This window comes from Chironomus tepperi, unplaced genomic scaffold, assembly GCF_022539635.2.
Source record: "Chironomus tepperi strain 1889 unplaced genomic scaffold, CSIRO-AGI_Ctep_v1 contig_450, whole genome shotgun sequence".
Classification (NCBI taxonomy): domain Eukaryota; kingdom Metazoa; phylum Arthropoda; class Insecta; order Diptera; family Chironomidae; genus Chironomus; species Chironomus tepperi.
In genome coordinates, this window is record NW_027226572.1 from 123,282 (window position 1) to 145,355 (window position 22,074).

Below are 22,074 nucleotides of genomic sequence, written 5' to 3' on the forward strand. Positions count from 1 at the left end.
CTTTTTTGAAGATGGATCCTAATTTGGTCAAGTAGATGATGACAAACTAAGTAGAGTGAAGCTGCAAATTCAAATTTTTATACTGAAATATTTTTTACAATTAAGTCAATTTTTATGACTAAAACTCAATAAAACACACGCTTCGCGTGGACATTAAAATCAATTGACAATAAGCTACTGAAATATTTAAGTGTTGCATTTATCATTTAAAGTTGATATGACGTCACAAAAGCTCAAGTAGATTTGATTAAAAGTTGCAGATACAAAGCTGAAACTTCAATTGTTTTTGCATTTTCAGTGACATTTTTATCCAGTAATAGAGTCAATGGAAGGCTTTTTCAGAAACTGTCGTAAAGGCTTCCACAACTCACGAAGCAGTGAAATTTTCTTTTGAACAGTAAGTAAAAGCATTTTTTCAAAATTTTTTCATAATTTTAAGTGCGTCATTCAAAATCAAGTTCAAGACAGCTGATATGATGTCAATTTTTACTGCAATTAAGATATCACATTATTCCCAAAAGGCACATGATGGAATTCATATCAAAAAGTGGTAATAATCGTATTAATCGAGCAGAGTGGACAAAAAACCGTTAAAACTAGTCACTAACTAGACATTAACTTGTCTTAAACTAGTTAGACTGTACCAGTTTTGGTGTCAATTCCTTGACTGAGTGGCCATATGTTTCGAGTTTCATCTGTCTTTGACTAAAACTCCCACGCTTCGCGTGATTAAACTCTTAAATAAGCTACAGATTATGTTCTGAATTTAAGTCGATTTACAAATTAGTGTCTCAAAAAATTCTGAGAACTATTGGTTTTTGCATTTGGAGAATTTTCATCCGAAGAGCCAGATGGAAGATTGCTCAGAAGAAGTAAGCTCAATAATCGAGCATTCAAAGAGTCACACTTCGAGTGCAAAATTCAACTCGGAAATCGAATCGTTAGACGACCATTTGTCTTATGAAATCCGAATCGAACTTCGAGCTCTGGACTGACCTTATTTAACCTATTTTATCGTTTGCTTAGAGTAACTCCCTAAGTCACAAAATATGCCGAAAATTGTATTAGATTAAAATGATTTAGGTCTGGGATTAGCGCCCTGGCTAACCTCAACAGTAGAATAATAAAGCGTCGAAACATGTGTACTAATCATTTCGTCATTAATCTTCAACCTATCCACAGATAACGATTGACAAGCTGCATCTAATCCAATAATACATAATAAATAAAAAAGACATCAATTTTTTGTTCTATTTTTTTAAAACTCATTTTAATTGTTTTCGATCTTTTTTGAAAGATTTCTTTAAAAATTCTGATGTAATCGTTACGATTACAAATTATTACACTCAACTTATAAATTGAATCAATTATAGGTACATAACATTTCTTTTTTATAATTTGGCTAGCAAATGAATACATAAACTATAAAATGTAATTTGATAGATACTTAAAAAGGGGGATCGGCGAATAATAATGAAAAGGAAGTTATAGGAAGTAGAGAGTGAAATTAAAATAATAAAAAATTAATTCTCAATTCCTTGATAAGCTTTTCACTTTTGCAATTGATGAATGTAGAGATTATGAAGTTCAACTTTTGGTTGATTCTCAAAGAGGGCGGCTCTGTTTTGTCCTTCACCTTTCTTAACCCAGTGACCGTATACGCGGAAAGCACATGCATCAATGACCTAAAAGAGATTGGGGAATTCAATATTTTTGTGTAGATTAACGCATTGTGGATGTTTTGAACGAATCTTAAGCGGATTTTGGATGAATATTGAAGGATCTTAGCGATGCAATTGTCTAATTTCATGTTTTACCATCTAAACTTCGTATTTAACTTCCCAAAATCAATCATATTTGAGAGATTGTAATATGCAAAAAATATTCAAACGACGCAATGTAGCAAATCATTGTTGGCCGTGAAATTAGGCATAACACAGCCTCCACGATTTCGCCACACTACGGCAACGTCTTGGGCGTAAACTCGATGACTTCGACTTCAAATATGCTTAATAATTTTGGGTTTACCTTAAGATTTTTTTAATAGTTTCTCTAAGACAGTGATGGGCAACCTTTTATTTTTCAAGACACATCTGGTGGTAAGCCTCGACAAGAATTACACACGACACACGATTCCTTACATTTCCAGGTTGCCTACCACAACTCTAAGAGATCAAAGATGACGATCTTGTCTTTGTTTAGGCTTTAAATCGGTGTTATCCAAACTTTTTGGCGACCAGGCATCAAGTCTTGATCGAAACCGCAAACGGTATAAGATTCATGGTATTTCCAAAAAATCGGCACTTCACCAGAATGCCACTGCACATAGTTTGTATAGCACTGCTTTAAATAGTCACATTTTCGTAGAGTTCGTCCAAACTTGCATGCCTGAAGCCTTGGGCGAAATTTAGGAAACAGTCGAAATCTGCATGCTTGAGCATCTAAAATGCATGCAATTCAAGTCTGCGGTTCTTGACTGAATCCTAAATTTTTGACTTCCTGACACTTTTCTCCCCTCCAAATTTTACACAATATTATTCCTAGTTCCTTTAAGATTCGTTCTCAACAATCCACCATAAAAAATAATCACTGCCAACTATTAAATTGACCAAATAACTTACTTTACGAAGTACTTTAACACGATATGGATCACGTAATGCTTCTTCAATATCAAGTGGCTCAGGTGTGTATCGCAATCGTTGTATTCTGATCATAGCTCGTACAGTTAATATAGCAAATTGGAACTTCTTTTTAGCATTGAATTGGCTTTGACGACGCATCTACATTTTCACATGATTATTTTGCACATGATTATTATATACGAAAATTTAAAAACGTAAATATCGTTTTATTTTCGTGTGTGGGTACAGCAATAAGAATATATATTCAAAAATATTTATATTTTGTTTGTTTGTATGAGAAAAATTAAGAAGAAAGAGGGAAAGAAAAAAAAATGAAAAGTGAAAAGCAACATATTAGTGATTTTCAACATTACAGCCATGAAAATGTGACGGAATCAATATTTTTTTGTGAGATTCCATCGCATTTTCATAATTTTTTTTGTTTTTTTAATGGAAAAATTCTTTTTATGACCTTTTTCAGTTCTATTGATTTTAATTGAATTGCAGTTATTACTTATGACAAAAGCGACATGCTGGCAAATATATTTTGTATACTGGATGACATTTTCATAATTTTTTTTGTAGAAAATGAAATTTTACAACAGATGTTGAATGTGAATTTACTAAGGTCTTTGAACTGCGATTCCTTTATGAATAATGCAGTTGATCAAAGCACAGAAATTCTAAATTTTATTGCAAATATCCTGAGTAGAATAAGTTGCGATCAGTTGATATTATGTCTAACTAAACTACAAGCTCCATAAATGTCAAGTTTACAACTTGACGTACAGTTGACTAATCGCAACCTGTTCTACTGAGGTATTACAAATACACAAGCACCTAAAAGGCCCAAAATAAGTTTCTAAAGCAAATTTTATACACAGACACATTCTCAAACAAGGAATATGCTCACAAACCCTAACATACACAGAGCATGCTCACATTAATGAGCATACTCAAATCATGAATTTTTCATACAAATGAGCATAGTCTTAAAAGTGAGTATGCTCTTTGTCTGCTAGGGAAAATAGAGCTTTCTCAATAATTTAGATTGAGTATACTCATGATAACGCTCATTTAGGTGAGCATCTTCATTGTCTCTTAAGGAGTTTTGATCACTATTAGCAGAAAATTCATTGTCAGTTTTCCAAAATGTATTGAGATTCAAGAATTAAATGTCATTCAAATCTGAGACCAGTTTCTAGGGTATCATACCATCAAACTGAATATTAATGTCCTATATTCTGAGTTGTACATGAAATTTAACTGTTGCTAGGTTAAGGTTAGCGGCGGCTTATGTAGATTACCGCAGATGATTTAGAATTGGGAACACTCTATTGAGCTAGATTATTTAATCTGGGCTAGAGTAAATGTGCTAAATTGTCGGATTGATCTTGATTTATTGACACATAATTCAATACCCGGATTGAAAACATTTTGCCTGTTGGAATGGGATTTCAACGGTATATCATTGGCAGTGGAGTGGTAAGAATGATACATAAAATATCATAATTTATGTATGGAACATTGCCATTTAGCAAAGAAACCCCCGATAGCTCAGTGGTAGGAACATGTGACCTGCAGTCGTAGGACGAGGGTTCGAGTCCCACTTGAGTTCCGTCAGATCAACAATCCCTTAAAATGAATCCATTTGGTTTACTAGCTTTTAGGGATTTCCCTGATAAACATTGTTTATCTCTCCAAGTCTTATCATACTTCAAATTAAAAGTAGATATATTTATAGCTTGACATAAGATTAAATAACTACTTCCTCATCCTGCTTATCTACTCTTCAAAAGCTTCAGCAATAAATCAAAGCTAATTAAAACATCTCCAGTCTAATCTTAAACAAGTTAATTCATCAAAACAAATTAAGAATATCTCATTCATATCTCAGTTGTCGCATGAATCTCTCAAATATTTACTCATTAGTATAAACATCAGTTTCCCGCTAAACAAATTTTACGTTTTTCACGACGTAATCACAAAAATCATCTGACTTTTTTTCTCTCGAAAATGATTAAATTCTACGTAAAATATTGCCGTAGGTCGTCACCAGTTATGAAATCTGTCTGATTATTTTCTCAACGAGTAATGACTCTTAATCTTTTTGTTATATATACTTTCAGTTATGATGATGAGTAATCTCATTGTTTGGCGGGCAAAAAAATTTTATTGAATTAAATTAAATTGATAAGAAACTTTTTTATTAATTAATGATACTGAGAAAGTTCAAATTTGAGATTCTGCGGTTGAATTTTCAAAGGATTTTTCAAACAATGGGACTAGGAACAATGAAATTACGTTGTAATTTGCCAGTATGATGAGTTAATCGAGTGGTAGTGACAGTGATTGAGATCATGTTCATGTGGCAACGTAGCTTTTAAAGAACTTTGAAGAGCTGTAGATAAGAGCTGTATAGTCAATTCTTAAAGAGATAGATCTTTACATTGGGATTATGATTGATTTGACATCATGTGAATTATTGAAAGGTCCTGGAGTAATAAATGCGAGAAATGGTATTTGAGTCGAAATGACTCCAGAAAATAGTTGGATTTGGGCTTTAGTTGATCTAAAGTTTAAGTTTCCACCACCCAATTGATCAAAGATCTGAGTTATGTTTTTTAGATGGACCTATTGTTTACCCAGAACATCATATGTAGTATCACGAGAGTCAATTCTAGTAACGACACATAACAATATACATTAGTATGAACCAAGGAATATAATGTATCTAATATAACAGACAATGAGCAAATTCACCTAAATGAGCGTGCTTATGAGTATACTCAATCAATATAATTGAGCATACTCAATTTTGTGACCTTACTCATAAGCATGCTCATTGTTTGTTGAAGATAATCTCAAATACAAACTTCAACGATGTGTATACAAATATCCAGATTGAAGATTCCACATTTTTCAATCAAATAACCAGCTATTTTGTTGAATAACGTGTGTAATCCTCATTTTGTCATTAAGTAATTCCTGCATCATAGTAATAACTTTAAAATATACTCAATAAATAATTTTGTAGATAAATAATATCAAAAAAAATGTCAGCAACAAGTTGGTCATAATAAGAATTTTTTCATACATTCTAAAATTAAGATCAAAAATTCTGGTATATGTAAATCAAAAGTAAATGTAAATATATAAAAAAATGTAAAAAATTAAAAAAATTGTATATTTGCAATGTAAACAACTAACGGAAAAACAACAAGTTAAAAATCTCGGTAGACATGAGCATTTGCATTTGCATATATTATGTTGATGATCATGATCTATGAGTGGAACAGTGTCCTCAGGCTGATTGTTATTGTTTAAGTCACTATGCCTATGCATTGCATTTTTAAATAACACATTACTTATTGACATGAAGCGACATATTCGACTATTGCATTCCTTGTTATTGATTGTATTTCTAACTCTACTAATACGTCTTTGATAAATGTAATTTAAATCCTGTGAAAAATATATAAATTTTTTTTTTATGTTTCTTTTTTTTTTAATGGACTTTTCGCGATGCTTTTACGTCGAGTTTTCATCACGAAAAACGTTTTACTTGAAATGAACAGCCGAAAGAATTAACTTTCATCGGAGAAATTTAAAAAGTATTACCTCGGTTTTTATCACCTAACAGAAGCTATGCAAAAGAATATAATTTTTTGGTTACGTGTAAAAAAGGAAATTTTTGTGGGACGAGTTTTGAGTGAAAATTAAAATAACCACGATTTTTTTTAGAACATTGAATTAAAAATGACAAAAAATTAAATATTAATGTTGAGGGTTTTTTTAAAAGCAAAAAACATTTACATTGAAAGTTATTGAGGATTAGCAAATTTAACTTCGAATTTTTTTAATAAGAGATTTTCAAGGTCGATTTTGTAAAGTGATTCGGATTGCAATTTTTTTTATTGTCGGTTTGTTAAGGTTTTTGTAGATTTTTAATTTTACTCGATAGGATGAGATTTTATGAAATTAGAATTGATTTTTTAGAAATTAGGCAGTCATTCTATTTATTTTCGAAATTAATTTTACAGATTTACAAAAAAAATGATTTTAAAATTGTCAAATTTTAAATTTTTTGTTCTAAATTTTCAAAATGTTAACAAATTTGTTTGAAAGTTGAGATTTTAAAAGGAATTTAAAATTTAAAATTTTAAAAGGAATTTCAAAATTTATAATTTTGAAGAAACTTTAAATGATTAAATATTTTAAAAGAAATTTTAAATTAAAGATTTTTAGAAAAAATTTAAAATTTAAATTTTTTACTGGGTTTTAATTGAAACTTTCAATTTTAACAGATTTAAAGAAATTTTCTATCTAAATACAATCACATCATCAATTTAATCCTAATTTTAATTCAAAAATCTAATTTTTGTTCTCAAAAATTTGAAATAAAAATTCTTTTAAATTCATGAAAACTTTAAATTTCATGAATCTTTATTTAAAAATGCTTTCAAATTTTCGAAAACTAGAAAAAAACTCATTTTCATCAGCCAATAGTCAATAAATTGTTTATATGATATTAAGTTTGAATTAATTTTTTTCGTGTTATTTGTTGTGTTTTAAGTTTTTATTGCATCTTTTTAGTAAGAATTTATTGCAAATTTGTAGATGTGTGAAATTTAAAAATGAAGGAATAAAAGTCAAATTCCTTCACTTTTGAAATAAAAAATTGCATTTAAAAATGAAAATAATAAAAAAGTGCCGAAATATTCATCCGAAACCTTTATCAAAACTCACTGAAAATCACCTCAAAAATTAAAGTTAAATTTGATTTTCCGAGACAATAAAAAGTCAAAATTATTTATTTAATTAATTTTGAAGTACAAAAAACATAAAATTTCTTTTTTTAAAAAATAAATCTTTGGTTATAATTTTTAAATTTTTTGGTTCTGTAAGTGTAAGGTGAGAATGGGTGTTATTGAAAATTGTACTAGCAATCAGAACACGATCACATATGAAACATATCACAGAATTAATAAAAAACAATGAAAATATATTTTTTTCTGATATAAATTTCTACAAATTTTCGCTTACGTTTTTTCGCGTCTGCACGCAATTTTACATCATTTGACATTGCATATACTTGCGGATTTTGTTATTGCTGGTATATCCTAATAATGTCTAATCTGAGTCTAAATATGCAGCAAATGATATCAAATAAAATTTTGCATGCAGTAACTTATCAGGATATCAACAGACATCCAAAAATTAACAAGAACTAAAAATCAAGAAAAAAAACATCAAAGAAAGTGTAAATTTCCCTAATTACTAGTTCCATAAACTAGTACAACTTTCTAGTTCCCTCCACGAATGATCAAATGATTTTGAAAATGTCTTAAAAATCTCACTCAGCAAGCTTGAACATAAATTTATGCAATTTTTTGGAGAGTTTTTCCATTAGTTTTACGAAGCTGATTAGTATTGGTTAATTAGAAGCAATCATTCCATTATTGTAAGAATATTTACAATATTTATAATGCTTGAGCTTTCTGGGGATTAATTTCATTGCAAACTAAGTTAAGACTAAGCAGCTCTAAATTAAATAATGGGAATTATACTAAGAATTTTTGATGATTTTCATCATCTTTTTGTAGGATTTTAAGGATTAAGATTAAAGAACCTGTATTTTACAATATGAATTTATATTCAGTCTATTCTAATTCTTTGTAGGATTGACATAGTACAAAGTTGTAAGAATCAGTTCTACTTATGTTGGAAATATCGGGAATAATTAAGGTTTATCACAATTTTATCGAAAATTTGGGCATTTTTCGGTATTTTTGTAAAGTTTATATGTTATCTAAGTGCCTATAGCCAGGCTTTGATTGAGTAGAATAATCTGACAGCACGGTAAGGTAATTAAAAAATGGAGTAGACTGTTCAGATTTGGTCAATACATAATGTATCAGTCGAGATTTAAGTACCCACGATGTGGATTATAAAAGGTTCGACCAAGACTGTACCAATGTTGTATCTTATAGTTCGTCCAAGTTCCAGATCTGCATTTGTTGCCAACAGACATGCAGTTTTGAAAAAATTCTATTATAACGAGTGAATGTCAAGTTTATGGACAGTTCTAATGTATTTCTGTTCCCTCTGACACCAAGGATTGACATATACTGGTCAAACTTGCTAGGTAACATCAAATGGATTGAAAACAGGCAAGGTTTATCATTTTTACGACCCTCCATAACTTGGGGGCTCAAAAATGTAAAATAGCTAACTACTCTCAAAAATAATTAATTTTTATAATTCATCAATATTAAAAAATATAATTTTGGTAGAACAAGGGAGTCATTATAATGATTTTACCCCAGAGCGCCATGAGGCTTCGCTTTTCCACTAGATTACTAACACTAAATTCAATAAAACAAATTATTCAATTTCATAATACCATTTTCTATTATAATTAAGGAATATTTATAAGGACGAACCCTAAGCACTCAGGGATGATTACTACATAAATAATTAATGATATAATTCCAATTAACCAATATTTAATCATGTTTCATATCACAAAATGGCTTTACATCAACCAATTCTTTTACTGTAAAGCGTTTTTCAAAAAATTTATACTTAGCTTGTCTAATTAGCCAATATCACAACTTTGTCTTGCCTAATGTTTTTCATCTTCTTATAGCAATAAAAAAACTATATTTTTTTAACAAGCATGACATATAATTAGCCTTAAAAATAAAGCATCACAGACAGAAATTTCGTGTAAATCAAAATAAAGTCAATCAAATTTGATAAATTGTCCAATTTCAGAGTGCAAAATTAGTGTCAACAATTAAATTTTTTGTTCTATTCTAAATTAAAATCAACAAAAATAATCAAAAACTTGCAACAAAAAAATGAGTAGGAATTTGAAAATAATAAAATAGAGATAGAATGATTTAATGGTTATAAATGTCACATTGAGGGTGGGGGCCAAAAAGGTATGAAAAATTTTTTTTTTTCTGTGTGGTCAAAAAAGTCAACAAAAATTATCGAATCTGTATAAAAGAATAGTAACAAAACATTGTGTATGTGAAAGCGGGCAGCGTTCTATTGAATACTTTTTTAAATTTCTCTTGATCATTTCGAAAACGTTTTTCCTGAAATTATACAGAAAAATAAGATAAATTTCAATTTTATGTATTTTGTTTGTCTTTTTTAAATTTCAAATTTCTGTGTTTTTTTTGGACAAATTTTAATTTTGATGAATTTAGATCTCCTATCTTTCATTTTGTTTCATCCAATTTTTTTTCCGAATTCAAAAAAGCATTTTTAAAAATTTCACACAATTTTTTTTTTGCAGTTCATCGAATTCTTGTCAAACAAAACCATAAAATCATTTAGTATAAAAATAAATAAAATAAAAAATATTTAATAATATACACACACGTGATATACGGCGTGATCAATTACTCATATTTTTCTTGTCGTCGAATACCGTTCACAAACGACCTATTTGAGATCATATATATAATGGAAAATATAAACAAGACTCATGGACATAAATTGTATATCGAATAAAATTGTAAATGTAAATAAGAGTGTTTGTAGTAAGAATTATAGGAAATATTTTGGGGATCGGAATAGGGTGTTAAGTCCAATTTCTGAAAGGTATTCAAATTTCTAATGAATTTTGGGAATTAATCAATCAAAAATTGAGTTGAATGATGCTGCAATGTTTAATACGACTTAAAAAGACCCAGAGGTTGATGTCGACTCAGATTTTGTATGGAAAAGTCGGCCAAAGCCGACTTTACTCTTTATGAAACTTGAGTCGACTTCAAGCTCTAGTTGCTTCCAGCATTCGATCTTATAAAACATTTCTGCATCTTCATTCAACTAATTTCAAGATCAATTAAGACCCAAATTCTTAATAAATTGTAAATACTTCTCAGAAATCATGTTTAACACACCTGTGTAGATCGGAACTTACATTTAAGATCATGTCTTCGTCATGTAAATCGTTTTGAGCAAATTGTTTCAATTCACTAATCCTCTCGATTTAATTTGTGTTATATCCATGCGATTTACGGAAGTTCTTTATTCACATTTTACAGCATGAGTCAACGTGCAATAATAGAGAATCGAGAGGAACTAGTAAGTGCAACAACCTTGCCTTATATTGAATTTAAAAAAATTTACATAAAAATTAAAACAACATAAATTATATTGTTTAATCACGGTTGAATTTGAGATTATAAAGTTTTTAAATGCGAGGAGTGAATGGGCGCAGAATTGAAAATTCAAGATAATTGTTGAAGAATTTAAGAACTCTTAAGTATTTCAAAAAATGGTAAGATATTGCATAAGTCTTATTAACTCATAATTTTTGAGAGATTTAATGGGACTTTTAATAAATTCTGCAACTTTTTTAGGAATACTTAAGAAAATTTTGAATATTTCAAGAATGCTCTTGAATTCTCATGTCTTATTATGACTATAAAAGGTGTGTTTTATTGTTGAAACTGATGAAATCACAGAAATTTAATGAAGAACAGAAGAAGAATCACCAAAATAATATTTTTTTAATTGACTATCGACGTACAAGACGTTCATACGTCAAAGATGACGCAATTTTAAAAAAAGAGAAATCCAGAAGAAATCTCGTCCTGGTGTCTTATCGAGTCCTGAGTATTCTTTACATGCACACTGTGTAGAAATGGTCAATTTCTGGTCCCAGGCCAATTTAACTCTGTCCTGAGACCGAATTTCATCTAATCTGACTTGAGGCCATATTCACTCTACCCTTGTGCCAAATTTTCGAACATTTTCAAGCTGTGTGCCTTTTAGGGACAATGGTTAATCAAGGATTTGCTTAGACATTAGGCCAGAGGCTCCATGATACAATTTTCAATAATCATCTTCCTGATAACTCTGGTCAAAAGATTGAAAAAGAACAATTCATCAAAAATTGTCCAGAAGCCTAATATTCCCTAACTTAATATTGAAGGAATTATAATCCTTTTTGGCATTTCATATCAAAATTGGCAATTCTCTTTCACATTCTTTCTAAATTTCCAATAATAACACCATTTCAAATCAATAAAACACTCCCTTTTACTTCCTCACATCTCTCGGTCAAGGTAAAAAAAGAAACATAAATAAAAAAAATTTATATTATTTTTCACAATCTATACTAGTCGTAAATAAACTTCATCTAATCTAGCATATACATTTACAAAAATTAGAAATTATAAAATTATAATTTATATCAAAATATAATTATTAATCAAGGAGAGATTAAAGTTAATTGAGAATATAACTTTCACCATTATATTATTAATCCTCAAAAGCTTCAAAGTCTCCGATAAAAAATTAAAAGGAAAATAATTATATGACAATCAACAACTATAATATTAAACAGATAAATAAAGGAAAATAAAGGACTCTATTTAGAGTCGTAAATCAACCATAAAAAAATAATGTTCATGAAGAATTATAAAAATTATGAAATGATAAAAGCGTGCAATTTGAAGCAAGTGATGGCTGATTCGGTTTTTGGTCTTTGTAACGTCGTATTACAAATCCGTAGATCTAGCAACATCAACAAACAAAGTAAAATTTTTGTGATGCCAAGGATATCAATCGGAAATAAAATTTTGAATAAATTTTGCTAGACCTCGGTAGAAAAAATGGACACAAACATTTATGGAATGATACCTTTTAAATATATGAACATTTTAGAGCCGACCTAAAAGTTTTTTTTTGTTTTTGTTTTAGCATTCATTTTATCATTATTATTATTACTCCTGTTCTTAATCGAACAGTGACAAAAAAGAAATTTTAATTCTCGGAAAATTTAAGATTTTGATGGGGACGTTCACTTATTACGTAACGTGATAAATCGAATTTCTGAATCACAATTGGCTTGCAATTGACCGAATTCTGGACCCAGTTCAACTTAACTCTCTGGCCAGATGGACAGATTGACTCTGATCCTGAGGCCAGATTGAATCTGATCCTGAAGCCAGGTTGAATCTGATCCTGAGGCCAGATTGAATCTGATCCTAAGGCCAGATTGACTCTGATCCTTAAGCCAGATTGACTCTGATCCTGAGGCCAGATTGACTCTGATCCTGAGGCCAGATTGAATCTGATTCTGAGGCCAGATTGAATCTAACCCAGAGGCTAGGTTGAATCTGATCCTGAGCCAGATTTTCGGCCATTTTCAAACCGTGTGCCTTGAGAATTGTTTAGACAAGAATCTGAAGATTGATAAAGCAATTTTGATTGTCTGAGGCGCAGTAATATCTCAAACCCCTCCCCTCTCCCTCCTAACCTTGTTACGTAATAAATGAACGTCCGCCAATGAGAATGAGCACAAACCTACGTTCAATAAATTAAATGTATATTATAAAATGTCGCATTACATTCTACAGTAGCGTGATTTTGCAAATTTTTATCGTCAATACTTTTTAAATACGCGTGGACAATGTGTGCCTGGGATATACCAAAAAAACAATGTCTATTAACAGATACTTTTCGAATTTAAATAATTTTAGAATTTTTTGTGTCTCAAAATTTTAAAAAGTTAAATTATGTAATGAATGTTGATGATTACCGATTTTTCAATTCCGTCCTCCTCTTTTTGCTCAATATATGATATAACAATATTGACTTGTTTCTTCCCATCCTGTACCTTAATACTCTCAGTCTCATTACTTAAATTAATACTCGTCTGTTCATTCTCAGACGGCGTCGTTGTGGCCTTACTTGCTATCTCCTTATTCTTATTCTGTCAAATAGAAAAGAATTTTTTTGTTGTTTTTTTTTTGTGTGTGTTTTTTTCCAAAAAATTTATTTCACAATTTTTCATTTCCGTTCTGAACTTTTTTTTTTCAAAAATTTTCTTCTTTTTTCTGTTTTGCCAAAAACCAATTTTGAATAATTTGTAAAAATTTTGGATCTGTGTGTGAAGTTAGATAGAAATTCATTCAATTTTCATGCTAGCTGAAGTTACGGACTGTAACTTCATGAATTTTCGATTGCATGTTTAGTGCATACAGCCAATGATGTAAAATTTAGATAAGATAATCAAAAAGTAGATTGAAAATTTTTATTGTCTAGCAAATTAGCGCGTAGAAAGAAAATTTTGTTTATATTTTTTATATGGAATGGGGTGATTTGAGTAGAATTAGCAGTGGATGATAAGAAATTGTTGACAAAAATGTGAAATGTTATTTTTGACGAGATTGAATAAGTTTATTTGAGTTTGAAGAAGAATATTGATGAATAATAGTCCTGATAATAAAATTGCAAATTTGTTATTTTCAATTTTGTTAAATTTAATGGATTCTGTATGTCCAGCGAAGTAAGGATTGGAAATTTTTGGAATGGTAATATGAAAGCTTGAGGAAGTCCAAAGAATGCCTAAGTTTTATATATCTATTGTGTACAAAAGGACTCTATAGTCCTTAACATTTCGTACTGGGAGCAGTTTTCGAAGGATAGACCCTGCTTTAGACGTTCTATTTGCTTGGAAATAGACCCACGTGTGCCCTAATCAAGGAAATAAGTAAGAATGTGAAGGCTGTTGATTCTATATTGACTCTTTATCAGCTGTAGTGATCAGCTGTTACAATCATGCCCTATTAAGCCCTTATTAATTGTAACTAGGGTAAATTACTGAGGGGTTTCATGGCATAAATCTAATCCTGCTCCATTCTTTCCCTTAATAGTGAAAACCTCCCTCTTCTGGAGACACCACTGGTCGCCAGTGGACCAGTATTATAAAATACAAGAATTATTTCAAAAAAGACTTCTCCAAAAAATGAACAATTAATTTTGAATTGGAATTCTGCTCGAGATTCTCAGACAAAAACTCAAGATCATCTCGAATTAATTAAAATTTGACAATATTGAAACTTAAATTTATGGAAAAATACACAAATATCTTCAATACACCCACAAAACTACACCAGAGTAGTTCAATTATCTCAAAAATAATATTCCCATTCTCTCCATCTGTTAAACATCAATCACAATAAAAAGACATTTCACAATTTCTCACATTTCATCATATATTCACTGCCGTGAAGAAAAAGAAGAAAAGAATGTCAAAAAAGAAATAAAAAGTTAGTAAGAAGAATTAAAAAAAAAATGTAGCAGAAATCATCCGTTAAAAACTCATTCCTTTTGTGTATCTAAATATGGTAATTTCTCTTATCTTAGTTCATAACCGAATCATCGCAAAAAATTTCCTAACATTTTTTCAAATATATTTTAAAATAATAATAAAATGAAGGCTTTTTCAAATTATAGATTTTGCCATCGAATTATATTCGTAACTGAAGCATTTGTTAGTAGAAAACAAAACTTAAAAAAATTAAATTAATTTATAATAATTTTGCTATCTAAACAAACAAATTTTTTTTAAAAAAGAAACAAAATTAAAATTTCACGATGACATGACAATCCAATCCTTATTATAAAGGATAATGAAAAAACAATTATTAAATGGAACTTAAAAAATGGAGATTAGTATTAAATAAAGTAATTCATACAATCCCATGAAGCCTTAGACGATTCACAATTATTATTATTATATTTTTTTCTATCTAATGAAAATTAATAAAAAGGTCTTTGAGCAATTGGACTAAATTTTTATTTTTTTCTAATTATATGCTGTTTCCTGAATTTTTTGATACGAATAAATTGTGTGAATCGGAAATTTACCACTGCTAAATCGTTGATACGGCTATAACGTCTTGTTTTGGCCGATAATGTTCGTTTAAGTGGTGTAATGTCTTGCTCAAAAAGCTATAAAATTAAAATAATATTGTTTTTTTGATAAACAAAAAAAGTTACAAAAAATCATAAAAAAAATATTAAACCTTAAATGAATCTGAATTAAAAATATTTTTTTTTGTTTTGGAATGAAATAAGAACGGAGGATGTGACAGGGAGCACAGATAGACAGAACAGAATGAAAACAAGGAAATGATAAAAGGAAATAATGATGCTAAATAAGAAAAACTTCTTTAAAATATATTATTATATAAATAGATAAATATCCTTAATGCTAAAAAAAAGTCTATACATCGATAAAATTTTGATACAAAACATCTACCAAAAAAGTATTATTAATTTTGTCATAGTGCTGTCCAAACTTTCATAAGCGGCACACTGAGTTGAGTGACGAGGAAATAATTGATGAGTTTGAAACATTCTCAATTATTCAACGTGGATTTCGAATAGGTCAAATTGCTCGAAAAGCACATGGTGTAGAAATGGTCAAAAATCTGGCATTAGATTCACCTTCCAAGTGACACAAATTAAGAAGGCTGAGCCTTGAAGCTTTTAAGGATTCGCTAAAATTCTTTTATAAACACCAAATGAAAGACGTTTATTTTTGACGACCATATGGAAGCCAAACTGAGTGTCAGCTTTAATTTGATGTTAAAAAGAGGTTTAGAGGAGCCTTGAATGGTCTGCGGCAGAGCATTTTTCATTAGTGTCCTTTGGGATAGACTTTGTTTCATCAAATTTCACCCGGATCCATAGTTACTCTGGCGTTAAGCCGAATATTCGACCATTTCTACGTCGTGTAGCTTATCGGATGGTTAATCGATCAAAATCCTACCCCTAACCGACGTGACTCTATCTTGGTGCCAGATTCAGTTTCCAGCATTATTCCAGAGTCACGACACATTTCGATCGATTAACAGACTTGCGCTATTCGGGGATATTATTCATAATTGTGTTTCATGTATGCCTATATGTATATTCAATCAAACTGTCCGTACGAAATATCACAAAACAGCAGGGACATTTAAAGTGCCTAAGCAGAAGTGTTCAGTGCAGAGTTGCAAAACAAGCAAAAATCTTAAAATTTCCCTATAAATTGTATGGCTTGTAAGAAAAACCAGGCAAATTATCATGTTCGGTTTTTGTCTATGACAGGTTTCTGGTTTGCAACTCTGGTTCAGTGTATCGATTGATTTGTAGTAAATAAATTATGAAGCATGACACAGCATAGGGTCATTCGGATATTACGTATAGTTATTAAAGATAGGGTTGCTTACACTGCATGCAAATTTGATTAATTTCGCATACAAATTTGTGTCACAAGGAAAAGGAAGTGAGTTAAAATATCAATATTTGGCCATACGTAACATCCAAACGACCTTGCAGTAATTTTGAGTCAAATAAAATAAAATTAGTTAAATAATTTTGAAAAAATAACATCGACAACATTTACATATTCACAGAATTTTGCATAGTAAAGTGTGTAATTTAGTCGAAAAAAGTTCTTCATAATAAATTTAATGCCGCATCACACTAGTTTGGACACCACATCTCTCTATGTCAATGATCATCACTTTAAAGAAGTTTAAAATATTATGATGGGATAAAATAAGATTTTTTCGGTATATACAAAGTCGAATTGATTCATATTATGGATGTTTTACATATTTTTTTTAGTGTTTAAATATCAACATCACTCTTTTAAAATTGGGGTAAAAATCAATTAAATTAATACAATTACTTGAATAAAATGTATTGTCTTGTTGTTTATAAATATTAAAAAAATTGTTAAAAAAAAAATTTGTCAAAAAAAGAATATGAAAACGAAAGATAGTGTTTGTGATGTATCAAGACTTTTGTTTGATTTGTAAATCTTTTTTTTTTTTTTTTTTCAAAAAAATCAAATAAAAAAAATTAATTATACTCAATAAAAAAATATGAAATACCAGTGTATGTGAAATGTGTACTAAAGTACTTACTACTGTGTTAAAGAATGGATGCTTGAGCGCCTCGCGAACGTTGATTCTCTTCTCGGGATCAACCACAAGACATTTTCTGATTAAGTCTTTCGGGTCCTCTGTTTTTTGGGAGATGAGAAGATTATTGGAATTAGCAAATGTACTTACTTACTTCGTATGGCCGTACATAGTAGGAATGTAGGTAATGAAGGTGATTAAGCTAGAACTTACCTGAAATATCTGACCATTCGGGTGACATAAAACTATATTTTCCTTCCATGATATTGCGAAGCATTATCATTTGTTTACGGTGCCAAAATGGAGGACAACCAACCAGTAATGTAAACATAATGACACCGCATGCCCACCTAATTAGGACAAAAAATCGATTTCAATTAATTTCTTCAATTATATCCAATACTAAACCAATACATACATGTCAACTTCTTTTGAGTAGCCGGGTGCATCTTCGAACATATTACATTTAAGTGTTTCCGGTGCCAAATAGCCAGGCGTGCCACATAAGTCTGTAAATAAACAAATTTAAATTCAATTCTCATACAGATTATTAAGCAATAATTACCATATAGTTTCGCGCCATCGTTCAAATGACGAGCAAAGCCGAAATCTGTAGGAAGAAATCATGAAAAAAATAAAACAATTAAAATGTATTCAATAATGAATGAATGAGTTGGATGATGAAATAATTTCAAGCACGCCTAAATATTTTGAGTTCTTGGAATGTTGAAGTTTACATGTTTTATGACGCTGTAAACAAGTCGCATGACATAAAACTTGTTTTGTTGATTTTTGAAGGTTTTTTACTATGTACTGAGGTTTATAGTTATCACCTGATCTACTTTGATGCCAAAAATAATAATTAGCATCATGTCAATGACTTAATATTCCTCTCAAAAAAATTTCTCGTCCTCTTTGTGACATTTTCGTTTGAGGTATGAAACTCAAGTGAAGCACTCAAGCTTAATGGCATAGAAAGTAATCGGATTTCAAAAATAAATAAGCGTGTGCTTGCATTATTTAGGTTTAAATGGATTGAATAAATATTTTTAAGAATACAATCCAAAAAATAAGATAAATCTGCACGCTTACCTGTTATCTTGACATTTAAACTATCATCTAGAAGTATACTGTAAAAAAATAGAAGCAAAGGTCATTAAAAATAACAATACAATAACAATAATTCATACTTTTCCGGCTTCAAATCTCGGTGCACAATGTTACGTGCATGAATATAATCTACACCCTCAAATATTTGTCGCATAATGTAACGTGTCTTTTTTTCGGATAACGTAACTACTGAAGTAAGATAATCAAATAATTCACCATGACGACACAATTCAAAAACAAGGAAAATAAAGGCATCGGATTCGAACACATCTTGAAGTTCAACTAGAATAGAAGAAAATCGAGGTTGTTTAAAAATAATCCACTTATTTGTATTCCACAAATAGGATACTTACTGATATATGGATGACCCATAACTTGCCTCAATATGTTAATCTCTTGACGTGTTGCTTCGAGCATTTGACGTGAATCATTATGTTCTGATGCACCCAAATCGATAATTTTAGCGGCATATTCTTTACCGGTCTCTTTGTCTATGCATCGACGTACGACAGATGATATACCACTAAAAATAGAATCGAGGAATTTATAATCGATTAGACACACCTGTTTTTTTGCTAATAATCATCGATATTCATGTTTTATTTTAAGAAACTGAATAGACAAGCCCAATAGCTGAATTACAATGTTATTTAAATAAGTGAAACTGCATCAATTAATCATGATAATGACATTGAAATCATATAAAGTAAACTAGAACGTATACTGCTGATTTATTTCTCTGCAATTATATTCCTATCCATATTTGCATACTTTGCAATATTTACGACAAGCTAATGCACTCTAATCCATAACAAAATACGACACTTTCGAGCGAAAATAATTAAATTGACACTTTTAATGTGCACTTTATGCTCATTTCTTTGTAAAAAATTGGATCACATTTTCTGCTTAAGTCGCAATAAAACAAAAAACTTAAATTTCTTAAATTCAATAAAAAAGGCAAGTTGGAAATTCCTTTCTAATTCTTGGGGGTCAATATCATACTGTATTCCAATTCGTTAATTTTTTTTGGGCTCGCTCATGTCGTCACTATCACATTTTTATTATATATACATAGGCGTTGTTGTTATTGTAATTCTTTTCAGAAAAAGATAATATAGAATAGTAGACACGAGAGAAAAAAAATGACTCAAGGTCAATCGTCGGAAAAATTTCACGTCGAGCAAGCAATATATATATATAAAAATTTCCTCTTCTTCTTGTTCCTTCTTCTTACCGTCCAAGAACCTCTTTTGGCTCATATTTTGCATAAAATCCTTTTGCTGCATCCTTATCAGGAAGTGTATCATCATCAGGCTCGTCCTTAGCCATTGATGATTGTTTAATTAACGGTGCTTTGGGAATTGTGACTTATTAAATATTCCAATTTAGAGCAAAACTTCTTTTTCGGTCAATAAAGGTCAAAATGAAAAAATTTAATTTCACTTTTATTTTGCACTACTGGAACTTTAATTTAATAATTTTGAATTAATAGCTAGATTATTTAATTATTTACGATAACATGATTCGATAACTTTCACAATATCAACACTAAAATTAAAATAAATTAGGACTTGAACGAGTAATGCAATTTTTTTTTAATTTTCAGCCCTTGATAAAATGTATGTTAAGACCTTGTGAAAGTTACATTTGTTTACATTAATTAATAGCACTTGATTCACTTAATTTATGACTTACATAACTCACTAAAACACTTTAAAACACCTCAATTTAATTAATTTCATTAGAATCGCGACTTTAATTTAAAATTTCAATGTTTACTATCCGCGCGGGTCACGTGACTTTTTCAAAACAAACAATTTGAATTTTTGCGGGAAAACAAAGCATGCTTTAAATTTGAAAATAACGGAAAAACGCGAAAATCAAAATCAAACTTATTCTATAATTAATAAGCGACTATAAATTCATAATACAATGTTGTTCGCTTGTAAATTCGATTGACAACAATCAAATGACTCGAATTGCTTAATATAAATTAAAATTTATTTATATATTTACATATACATTTGTGTTGTTTCCTTTTCACTGCCTGATTCGTAAACAAATGTTTGTGGATGAGCAAAAAAAATCTTTGGATTCTATAAACAGCTAATTTAAAATAGTAATGAGACTAAATCTATATTTTCAAAGAAATTATATTTTTGGATTGAATTAATTTTGATGAAAATAAGCAGAGTTGGGGAGTTGAAATTCATGTCGAATATTAGAACAGGGCACCGTGATAGCTAGACAACGCTGTATCAAGCTATAAGCAGCACCATAACAGTGGATTTTGACCCATTTGGCGAACAGCTGTATTGTGTCAATTGGATTAGTCCTAATTAAACACATACGTCACAAATTTCCATAATTTTGCATTTAACCAGACAGTATTACCCCAAATTCAATATCATTAGCAATGTAAATTACACTTTGTTGACTTCAGAATAATTAGGTCAATTTATTTAGGTTTACAGACAATTTTAATGAAATTCGATTTGATTTAAATCCAAAAATATCAAATAACAACTTTTGCGGAATCAATATTGACTTGACTTCCGCTTTGATAAGAGCGTACTACAACTAATCGAATATTTTAGAGTTAAATGGACATGACATACCAGTTATCACTGCTTTTGCCTGGTTTTTTTGAAGGTTTAATAGTTAGCAGTACTGTTAACACGGCTACATACCCGAGATCGGTTTGTTCGGTCTATTCGGTCTGTCCGGTCGGCACAATGCGGTTAGTCGAGCGGCAACTTTGTATCTTACCGTTAATACAGCGACGGTGCGATGAACAAGCAAATTCCCTGTTCGGGATAGCGACGCAATATCATCTTTATTATTCTGCTTCTTATCAACTTCATTGTCTTGTCACAGAATATAATTGAAAACTTTCATATTGAAATCAACCCAATGTTCTCTTTGTCCAAAGTTTATTGACTATTTACCATCAAATTCACATCCTCCAATTCCAATCACCAACCCTGCAACATTAATAACAGAAAAAAAGTAGAACACTGATCGATCTCTCTGCAAATACCAGAATAATCTGGTCAATGACCATACTTGACACATAAAAACACATTTTCGCTCTGCTCTCTCAAAAAAATAAATAGTTTACACGAGTCAGCGTATTCTGATTAAAACAAGACAAATTAATTGATAAGATAAATATTTGTGAATGGGAAATCTAATACACAGACTGATTTTTTGATGATAGTTTAATAATAATAAAAATTGAGAGAAGTTGTTCGGATGTGATGTATGAAGGTTTTTGGAAATAGGGGTAATAAGGGATAGTTGGGGAACAAGCAGAGGCTTCTAGGAACAAAACCGAACTTTTATTAGCATAAATGCATAAATTTAATGAGTTTTGGGATTTTGTCGTAAAAACTCCAGCAAATTGAAGAATTTTGTCCAAAAACAGAAGTATTTATCTGGATTGATCCTCAAATCTCTTCCCTTTCAGTTTGGATACACTGATTGTAGCCAGGTAAGCACTACCATAAATGTAGCTCATGGATCAAACAGAAAGCTCTGCAAACACAACGGAACAAGCTGTTTTAGAATTCGCAAGACAGACAGAATCTTGAGGGGACTCAGTGATG

At 30.2% G+C, this 22,074-nt stretch overlaps 1 protein-coding gene across 4 annotated transcripts; it reads right to left on the minus strand.

The window, feature by feature from the left end:
• Window positions 1-1,241: 1,241 nt before the first annotated feature.
• Window positions 1,242-20,049, minus strand: PhKgamma (phosphorylase kinase gamma). Of its 4 annotated transcripts, none has more exons than XM_070650879.1 (11): window positions 19,701-20,049; window positions 18,817-18,986; window positions 18,544-18,745; window positions 18,446-18,483; window positions 17,919-17,963; window positions 17,772-17,862; window positions 17,567-17,703; window positions 17,360-17,454; window positions 5,832-6,086; window positions 2,622-2,780; window positions 1,242-1,685 (listed from the first exon to the last, which is right to left on the minus strand). In XM_070650879.1, the coding sequence occupies exons 1-11, from the start codon at window positions 19,793-19,795 to the stop codon at window positions 1,551-1,553; spliced, it is 1,422 nt and encodes a 473-aa protein (XP_070506980.1). In that variant the 5' UTR covers window positions 19,796-20,049; the 3' UTR covers window positions 1,242-1,550. The 4 variants fall into 4 exon arrangements, with proteins under 4 accessions (XP_070506980.1, XP_070506981.1, XP_070506983.1 ...); XM_070650880.1 differs by lacking the exon at window positions 5,832-6,086 and adding an exon at window positions 13,192-13,365 and having other exon boundaries at window positions 17,357-17,454; window positions 19,701-20,048; XM_070650882.1 differs by lacking the exon at window positions 5,832-6,086 and adding an exon at window positions 15,306-15,389 and having other exon boundaries at window positions 17,357-17,454; window positions 19,701-20,045.
• Between the last annotated feature and the right edge of the window lie 2,025 nt (window positions 20,050-22,074).